The following is a 9,863-nucleotide window of genomic DNA, read 5'->3' as shown; positions in this document are numbered from 1 at the left end:
TCGTAAAAGAAAACTTTGAAGATAAGGTTCTAAAAGCCTCTGGAGCTATCTGCCTTTGCAAAGTTGAACCAAAAACCGACGTTTCAGGAATATCCTGGTTCTCCGTTTTCTTGGTAGGTGTGGAGAATAAGGGGGGCGGTGGGAGGGGCAGGTTGAGAGAGGCACTATATTTAAGGGGGGAGCGTAATTGTTTTTAATCTCCGGTTTGAAATTTCCCAGACTGTGTCCGCTTGTCCTTCTGGTGGAGGCACATTTAAGAAAGGGTAAAGCTTTGGGAAGTGAAAAGGTATGAAGCCTGAATGAAAGAAGTTGGGCCGGTACTTTGCTGCGTATGATGTTGGAAGGGCCACGCCATAGCTCAAGCGGTTAGTCACTGGCTTTCCACCGCGGTGGCCTGGGGTCTGGTCAAGTGGGATTTGTGGTGGACAAAGTGGCGCTGGGGCAAGTTTTCTCCGAGTACTTCAGTTGCCCCTGCCAATCTTCATTCGACCAATTGCTCCACAATCACCCTCACCTGTCATCTGGGGCTGGGGCTGGTACAATAGGCCAGAAGTAGACGCAGTACAAGGGACTTAGTCCCACCCCACTAGCAATAAAAAAACGACGTTGGAAGGGCTACATTGTAATGAAACTTTGATCTGGCATTGGGAGGACTACATTAGGGCGAAATTGCGATGTTACCATTGGGAGGGGCTGCATGGGAAGCACGCAGTTTAACGTGGTATTTGGATGAGCACCAAGCTGTTGTTTATAATAAGTGCGAAGAGTATATATGCCTTTACACATGCATGCATATACATGTATGTATGTATATATATTAGAATTTAGTTAAAGTTTTCTAAATTTTCTAGTTTCACTAAATTCTAGTTAGAATTTAGTGCATTAGTACAAATATTATGTTTCTGGACATTATGAATCATCCTGTCTTTATTTCAAGACGCCGTCCTATTTATTTTTCAAAACAGAACGTTTCGGAGACTGCATTTTGTCTCCGTCTTCAGGTAAAACCTACTCAGTTGGGCCCATTTAGATAGAAGCATTCCCTGTCTCCAGAAAAATATTAGTTGTATTATGCTTTGATATGCTGTGGTATTCCACATTACGCCAAGCTGTACTGTGTTGTTCTGCATTATGCCATGGTATGCTGCTCTGCCATACAAGTGCTACTCCTCAGTGTGCTGTTATACTACAATGCTACACACTGCTATGTCATGCTACATTACTCAACAGTGCAATAGTGTCATGAGTTTACAGTCATAACCACTTTCCGACAGCAAACTGTCACGTAGGCGTGCGAACAGTTGTTGCTTCTGGATTTATTGGAAGTCTCTATTACAATTACACTCGATTACAGCAGCTCACACATTGAGCTCCTTCTGTTACCGAATCTGTCACTGTTGTCTGGATCTTGAAGAGTCTCTAGTCTCTCGAATTCTCTATCTGGATCCCTGAATCTCGGGCTGAACTAACTTCATGCGGACTGAATATAGAACACCCAGTCAGACAGTTGATTGTCCTCTGTTATTCTCGGTATGACAATTTCTGGGCAACGTGTTGATTTATACAAGCGTATTCGTTTACGCGAAGTGTTTCAGCTAGCCGTTGTCTAGCAACTGACATCTCTGCTGTGCTTCTCTGACTGCACACTTCAGCTTTCAGGCATCATGTCACAATGGTAAACTGTGTTATGGTATGCTATTCATTGTCTTATAATGACGTTGGGAATTGTGGACTCAGCGCGACGCGACAACGCACGCGTGGCCAGTAAACACTTCCCCGCTGTGACGTAACAGCTGCACTATCCAACTAATTTCATGGAGCTGAGCCCTGCTTGAGAAGCCACCAGAATTTCCCAATCTATACTACACTATTAATTATTATGCTACTCGTACACCACATTAGAGTGTGTTATATCACTTTTCACTATGCTGTGCAGCGCTATGCTATACAGTGATAACCAGGGCCCGGATTTTGATGACCTGAAAATATTTAAAAAATGACCTATAAAATGACCGAAAAGATCCAGAAAAATGACATAAAATATGACCCAAAAATGTAATATGTCAGAATATCTACTAATTATTTTAAAATGTATTATTAATCTTGTAAGATTTGAGGTTTTCACGGCAGTGATTATGAAGAAAGCAGTCTTCTGGGATTTGGCACCATGTATATGTGGTTTTCCAAGGTTCCAATGATGACGTCTGCCACGTAGCGAGCCTCCGTATCGCAGGTCTCATCAACAGAAACGAAATCTTCTTCCTATGCGCTTTATTCCCAATCATTTCCAGGATACTGTTGTAACACTTGGAAAGGTAGTTCTTCCTGAGTGTGGATTCATCCGGGATGAAACGACAACAGTTTACGTCCAGAAAATGTTTCAGTTTTCCATTGTTCAGAGCCCAAAATGGAATATTTGCGGACACCAGAACACAGTCTGGGGACCTGTTGTTGAGTGATGAATTCATCCACTTCCCCAGTTTGGCTAGGAGTCACTGTGATGTGTAAGGTATACAATACCCCGAGCTGATTCAAAGCAAAATATTAGGGCGTTTATTGAATGGAAAAATAGTTTTTGCTTCCATATTGATACAGTTTTGGCGATCAGATGACCGACTGCTAGACAGACCAGAGTATTCAGCACTGACACAGCATGGTTTTAAATACCTGGCCACAAGTGAAACTCCTCAGAATTGCTGCTGAATACAAAAATACATTGTCTTCTTACCATTCTTGGGATGGTATCCAGATCGTAACTCATTACTTTATATCAGTCACTTATCTTCACTTGACTTCAAAAATTGATATTCAGAAGAAGATATTGCGTGATACTTGAGAAACTGAGGTAATGTTGCTTCAAGAAAATTTCAGAAGTCTTGAACAATCGCTGACAGAACGAGAAGACCAGCCTCTCACCACATTGACTCTGTACACTGTGTTTGTATTAGAAAAATAACACTTCAACGAGTGTTGATGCTAGGTCCTTGTAAAATATAAGTGAGCAAATAATTTACATACAAAATCCCCATTTTTCAATATGAATAATACATTTAAATATAGTTGCAGTAACAAAAATATTGACAGTATATTTATGCTATATCATCTATCTGAAACATCTGTGAGGGTACATCATAACCTGAACTGACAACCTTATGGAAGAGAAGTACTCCTTGTTAAACAAGATCTTGGTGTAGCAATTTAGGTTACAATTGAATGGTGAAAATATTATCTATTAAACCTGTTTGAAACATCTTTGAGGATGCTTCACCATTGGATAGTAACAAAAATTATTATGCCATCATTAGGATGTGGCAGCCGTTGCTAGGCAATGGCACAGAAAACACGTTTCCACAGCAGTAAATAAACACACAACCAGGGAACCATCGAAACAATATCCTCTATATGGTCAATGCCAAGGCTATATAGTGAGGACCAACTGAGTGTTAGTCAGTGAACCCCAGAGTCATGTGATGGCAAAATATGGTCATGAGGCCCATGGGACTCGGAACCAGGAATGACTGTGTTGACAACAATTTACCCAGCTGACTAACTGATCAGTCAGAGGTTGAAGTTGGCAGTTAGCAGTCTTGAGTTACATTGTTAGCAGACAATACCTAGTGAGATTGTTATAGTTATTTGTGTTTATGAGTTATAAGCTTTCAATAAATCCAATTATCAGTCCAGACCCTGTGTCCAGTATGTAACATGCGACTTGATGGGAACAAAAATCACCGTATTGGAGATCTTACAGGAAAGAGAAGGCTTTTCTTCCACAGTGTTGCATGATGAAGGTGTGACAGACTCTCAAAGAAGTGTCAGACAGGTAACTTCCTAATGGTGCCACACTCTGCATCACTGCCTGATGATGGTACCTTCTCAAAGATATTTTAGACAGAGTATATTTCATTGTGCAGGAAGCGCAACAGAAGAAGGCTCAAAGCATGGTGACCAACATGTTTTTGCCCTGAGTATCTTCTTTTCTTCAGAAACCAGTACTGTCTTCCTCTCTCCGCTGCATATTAACGATTTCAAATTGATTCACAGTCACTTGAAGGCAGAACTTGTGATCTTTCTGACATATTCTTTGACATTTGAAGGGGGAAGCTTGGTCATGTGTACTGCCTCAACTCACACCAGTTCAGCCATTGCCCCCCCTTTGAACCCCCCCCCCCCCATTAACAGTTATGTACAAATATTCTAGGACTACCAATGTTCCTTCTCTTCTGCAGGGTAAGTGATGTAATATGGTGGACTCTGATAGTATGGCTGTCGTCCCATTGTAGAGTATGGAGGTCGTGGAGACACTGACGTAGGTGGCATCAGTTTTGGAGGCAATGTGGCAGCATATCCCGGTCCATATGGTGCCATATATATGGGCGGTCCCACTGGAGGTTTGACGCAGGTACAACCTGAACCTGCAGTAATCATTGAGGGTGCATGGCCCCCAGCTGACAGCGCACCTGGTGTTGCAAGTGGACCACCCCTATACTGAGTGTTGGTGATTCGTATCCTAATGATGCAGATCACTATGATGAGAACTGCAATGAATGCAACCACACCTCCAACAATGCCAATGATGAGGGTGTCATCATTATTCAGACTCGATGAGCCCACAGCTGGTGCTGCTTTATTGGTAGTGCCTATGTTAGGTTTGCTGCTGGAGGAAGGCTTGTCTTTACTTGGAGGCACAGACCAGATTATATCAGGCTCCGTGGTTGCTGCTGGTGATGGTGAAGATGTACTTGAGGTCACAGTTGATGGATGGTTGAGGTCACAAATCAATTCATCATCTGCAACTTCTACAAGAAGTTGGCCTTTAAGGTTTTCTGGAGAGACACAGTGAATGCCAGACATTCCCGCCCCTGGAAGCCACCGTCTCAGTGCCCGAGCACTGCAGTCACAGATTATGGGGTTGTCAGAGAGACCCATAAGTGTGAGGTCACCTTTCCGCTCATCCAGGGCGGCCAGCAGAGGTGGGCTGAGTGTAGTCAGCTGGCTGCCAGACACGTCCAACTCCAGGTGAATTGAACGTGGCAGAGTGAAGAACAGAGCTGGAGGGAGGGCTGACACTGAAGTGTTCCTTAGGCCAACACGAACAGCAGGCCCGCGCAATCCTGCCAGGACACCTGATGACAAGCTTCTGACCCTTGGCCCACGCAGTCCGAGTTCCTGCAGACGTGGCTGTAGTGCTGGTGTAAGCTGATCTCCACTCACAGCTGCATCTTTTAGTTCTATGTCCAGTTTCTCCAGTGCTGGCAGACTTTGAAGGATACCTAACACATCAAGGTATCCAAGTCGAGGGTACCCAAATGCTTTCAACTCTGAAAGGTTCCCAAGGTATGCAAAGGCATTCTTCTCTATACGTGTGCACATTGTAAGGTCATGTATCCTAAGAGTACGCAAACTTTCCAGACCATCCAGGTCACCCTGAAGGATACTTGTCACTGGATTGTCAGACACATCTAAAAGCTGAAGGTTCTTCAGTTGCTGCCACATGTGAGGAAGTTCGCTCAGGCTATTGTGGGAGATGTCAAGTTCCTCTAGTAATGTTGGGCGGTCAAATACAGTGTTTGGTAAAGTGTTTATGGCATTATGTGAGAGGTTCAGTCGCCGTAAGAAAGGTGTCTCCATCTGAGTGACAGATATAATTCCAGTACCAGCAAGATTTAAATCCCGAACTGTCTTTGGTTCTCCCAATACATTCTCGACAGCTTCTTGAGACAGCGGGTTGTAGGACAGATCCAGTTTCTTGATGTTGACCATGATGGAATCTTCTGGAGGGATTTCATGTATCTGGTTATGAGAAAGATCAACCGCAGACAAGAAAAAGTATTGGCGTTGTAGAGGCTGCAATGGTGGGGCCTCAAACCGATTTCCAGCTAAGTTGATACTTTCAAGCATCTGGAGACGAGAGCGCTCAAATATTGCATCAGGAAGCTCAGACAGCAAATTATTCTCAAGGTTCAGCTCTTCAAGGCGAACCAAACCTTCAAATGTTCTCTCACCAAGACGTTCAAGTTTATTACCTGAAATGTCCAGTATCTGAAGCTGTGTGGAATTCTGGAAAGCTAACTCACTAATAGTTTCAAGTTCATTATATGACATGATTAGTGTCCGAAGGCGAGGAAGACTTGCAAAATCGAGGTCTTCTACACTTCGCAGCAAATTGTGTCCTAAGTCTACATATTCTAGATATTGTAGAGATGTTATGAGTTCAGCAGGAAAGAAAGAAAACTTGTTGCCACTAGCAATCAGTTGGCAGAGATGAGGGTGAACACGAAATGAGCTTGGAAACAAGTAGCTGAGTTCATTGTTGGCCAGATTCAAGACTTCCAAACTTGTTCCCAGGTTTCCATCACTTCCAAGGTTGCGGAAAAATTCTCCCTTGAAAGCAGTCAGTCTGTTGCCACTTAAATTCACTTCTTTTATGTTTCTAAGGCCCATAAATGCTCCAGTTCGTATGTTGAGTATTTGATTATTTGATAGATCAATGCTTGTAAGGTTTCTCAAGTTACGGAAAGTACCTTCTGGTAATTCTTGGATCAAGTTTCCATGGAGAGCCACTTCCTCAAGGTTCTGGCTGTGAAGGAGGAGTTCTGGTGATAGAATTTTCAAGCCTGTTTGACTCAGGTCGAGCTTGCGAAGTTCTGGGAGGCCATGCAGTAGTGTAGTGGAAATAGAGCCCAGGGCGGTGTTGTGGCTGAGGTTCAGATAGACTAAGCTGGGAAGATGAGTGAAGGCCATGCGAGAAATCTCAGCAAGTTGGTTCTGTGACACATCAAGTACCTTAAGTTGGGGAAAAACAATTGGCACAGATGAAAGCGACGTCAGGCGATTTCCTGAGAGGTTCAGCTCAACTAAAGTTTCTTCAAGTCCGGTGAATGTGGTGGCTGCTACATTGGTCAATAGGTTACCACTGAGGTTGAGAACTTCCAGTTGTGTGAATTCTTTGAATGAGGTGGGCGGCAGTTCACGCACAACATTCCGGGCAAGGCTCAAGGTTGTCACACGGCTGGCAACTGCTCTTAGAATATCACCTGACAGTGCTGCCACCCTGTTGTAATCCAGCTGCAAAGCTGTGAGGCTGGGCAGGCGGTCCAGTGCTGATGCAGGGACCAGCAGAATGTTGTTATCCTTCAGGGACAGAATTTCCAATTTTGACAGTCCCTCGAAAACATCATCTTCCACCTGCAGGATCAAAAAGCATATCATTATAGACACTGGGGAAACCTGAGACCATGTGATGTATGTTTATGAATATCCATCTACCTGCATATATATTTTGCTCTTGGTGATGAATAGTGACATTCTTTGGCCTCACAATCAATATTCTGGATGGAATTCTATTTACTAACAAAAAGTTCTGTACATTTCACTTCCACAGCATGTTGTGGATTACTGCTGTACCATGTCTGGTGTTTTGGTATTTGTTACCTGCTCAGGGCTTGACAGATCTGTTTAAATGACACCGTTTTACATCAGCTCTTATGTATGAACTAACTACCTGCAGAAATATCTGTGTGATTTTACTTTATTTGCGCTTCCTTTAATTCAGTGTACAACCCAGCATCTTTTTGTCACTTTTTAAAGCATGATGCATGTGTATATACTGTAGAAGCTTTACTCATAGTTTTACTGTCATGCTCCTTTAAAGCATGGGTAGAATTTTGCATATTATATTTGATTCTATACACTTCAACATAACCTAAAATGCTGAGGCACCTTGAAATGAACACAAACACATATATATGGTCAATTTCACCAGGAAACTGTCAACACTAATTATAAGAAAATTATTGTAACAGTGCTCCTATATATCTGCTCACTTCTCTCATCTTCCATCTTCCATTTCCTCACTGGAGGCAAGCAATACCAATACTACTTTGTATCAGTCGTTAAGTGTGTTCAAAACCACTGTTTCCAAATTGAAGTCGGTTCCTGGAAGAGTTGGTGAAGAAGTAAAGGAAAAAGTACACAGCATTCTTTAAAAAATCCAGGATATGAACAAATTTGTGAAATTAAAGAAAGTTTAGCCGGTAAACATACTGATCTGCAAAGTAAAATATCACTAACAGTGGAGCAAATAGCGGCTTTTGTACATGTGCCCCTAAGTTCCTGTGAGGTGGAAAGAAGTTTTCCCACTATGAGGACATCTTACGAGACAACAGGAGGCGACTAACTATGGAAAACCTAAAACATTTAGTAACTGTGAACTGCAACAGAAGAGAAGTTGAAAGTTTGGAGAGCTAAATGTGAGTACTATTGGTTTTTTAAAGTTGTAATGAAATATGTTGGCTTTGTTGGATGATTTTTGTTTAAGTATAGCTTTTTATTGCAAGTGAATCATTCAGTGATTACATAAAATGTACTTAAATATTGATTTGTTGGTCCTAAAATAATGTAAAATCAATTTTAATATTTTGTATAAAATTTTATGTGCATATTTTAGTGCATATTTCAGAAGTTTTTCATGCATAAATATTTAAGGGATTATTAGGGCATAAAAATCCGGTCCCTAGTAATGATGCACCCATGATTTGTCCCTAGTAACAGTCCTGTTAAGCATATCTTCTCCTTCATCTGCATGCTGTAAGAGATGTTGCAAGGACAGATCCATTTGGTTCATTTTTTCTCGAGCCTTCAGATCTCTGGGCACACACCATGCACACACTTTCTGAAACTACAAATGATCATGCATTATGCTGTATGCTAACCCATGGGAACACCCTAGTGCAGTTGCTACACTGTCTATCATTGTCCTCCTGTGAGCTTGACTCAACTTTTCCACACAGTGCACAGTTGCTTCTGTCGGAGTCCCAACAGGGTAACCTGATTGGGCATCATCTGCAAGTTTCGAAAGTCCTTGAGAGAATTTATTAACCCTATTGTAAACTACTTTAAATGACAAACACTTCCCACCTTAAACAGGAAACATTTCTTTATGAATATCTTTGCATTGAGTCTTTTTGCCCAACAGAATGCCACTCTTTGGTAGTACAGCCCTCAAGCATGGCTGCCGTGTTAACTACTGAAACCTGCCTCTGTACATGTGCATGAACCTGTGCATCTGCTGCCTAGGCTACCATAAAGCTGGACTGAACTGCTACCCAGTGATGCATATAGAAAATTTATTACATCCATTACAGCTGTTTTACTTTCATTTGTGACGTATTTATTGACTCTTCCTCATACTCATGTTAATTAGAAAGAAGTCATACTGGCTAGTGTGGAAATATCTGATCCATATACCAGTGAAGTTGTTATGCAAGGAATAGCAAGAATGATGAATTTTCCACTGCTTCCTGAGTATCACATCTATGATCCTATGGATAGCATTCCCCTAAAACGAAATATATTTGACAGTTTCATACTAATTAATGGCCTTGTAATGGGTTGGGGTGGAATTTGATTGCCCATCAGTGGAACTCTCTGTTGTCTGTCCTGTTCACCTGTTGTAAATACTTGAGGCCATAGCCTGCTGTAGTCTGCACTGCCATTATACTTACTGTTCTTAGAGCATTGACACTGAGGTCCAGTTTGCGCAGTTGGCCAAGTCCAAGAAATGTCCCTGGGGCAATGTTGGCGATGTTATTGCGGCTTAAATCAAGAAGCTCCAGCTCAGGCTGTGATGCCAAGTTGGCATTCTCCAGACTCTGACAAGGAGAATGTTTGAGAGATGAGCAGTTTACTTACTGATACTCTGACTTTGTACAGAAGTCATTACCCATGTTGTAATTGTTGTACCTTAGTATCCTGTTACAATTGGTACTAGAATTTTCAATTTTATTTACTGTCCACCATGCAGCAGTATTAAGATTGAGATTTAAAATTCGCGTGACAATATATATATATATATATATATA

At 42.0% G+C, this 9,863-nt stretch overlaps 1 protein-coding gene across 4 annotated transcripts in view; it reads right to left on the bottom strand.

The window, feature by feature from the left end:
- Positions 1–2,530: 2,530 nt before the first annotated feature.
- LOC111868150 (protein artichoke) overlaps positions 2,531–9,863 on the bottom strand; it is a 45,996-nt gene continuing 38,663 nt past the window's right edge. For all 4 annotated transcript variants that reach the window (XM_023858577.2, XM_023858575.2, XM_033752942.1 and 1 more), the window contains exons 7-8: positions 9,507–9,653; positions 2,531–7,188 (exon numbers count right to left, since the gene is read on the bottom strand). In XM_023858577.2, the coding sequence (XP_023714345.1) occupies positions 4,204–7,188; positions 9,507–9,653 (3,132 nt within the window). In that variant the 3' untranslated portion in view covers positions 2,531–4,203. The remainder of the gene's footprint in view (positions 7,189–9,506; positions 9,654–9,863) is intronic.

The sequence above is a fragment of the Cryptotermes secundus genome, unplaced genomic scaffold (assembly GCF_002891405.2).
Source record: "Cryptotermes secundus unplaced genomic scaffold, Csec_1.0 scaffold2757, whole genome shotgun sequence".
Classification (NCBI taxonomy): domain Eukaryota; kingdom Metazoa; phylum Arthropoda; class Insecta; order Blattodea; family Kalotermitidae; genus Cryptotermes; species Cryptotermes secundus.
This window is presented reverse-complemented; position numbering and strand designations above follow the sequence as displayed.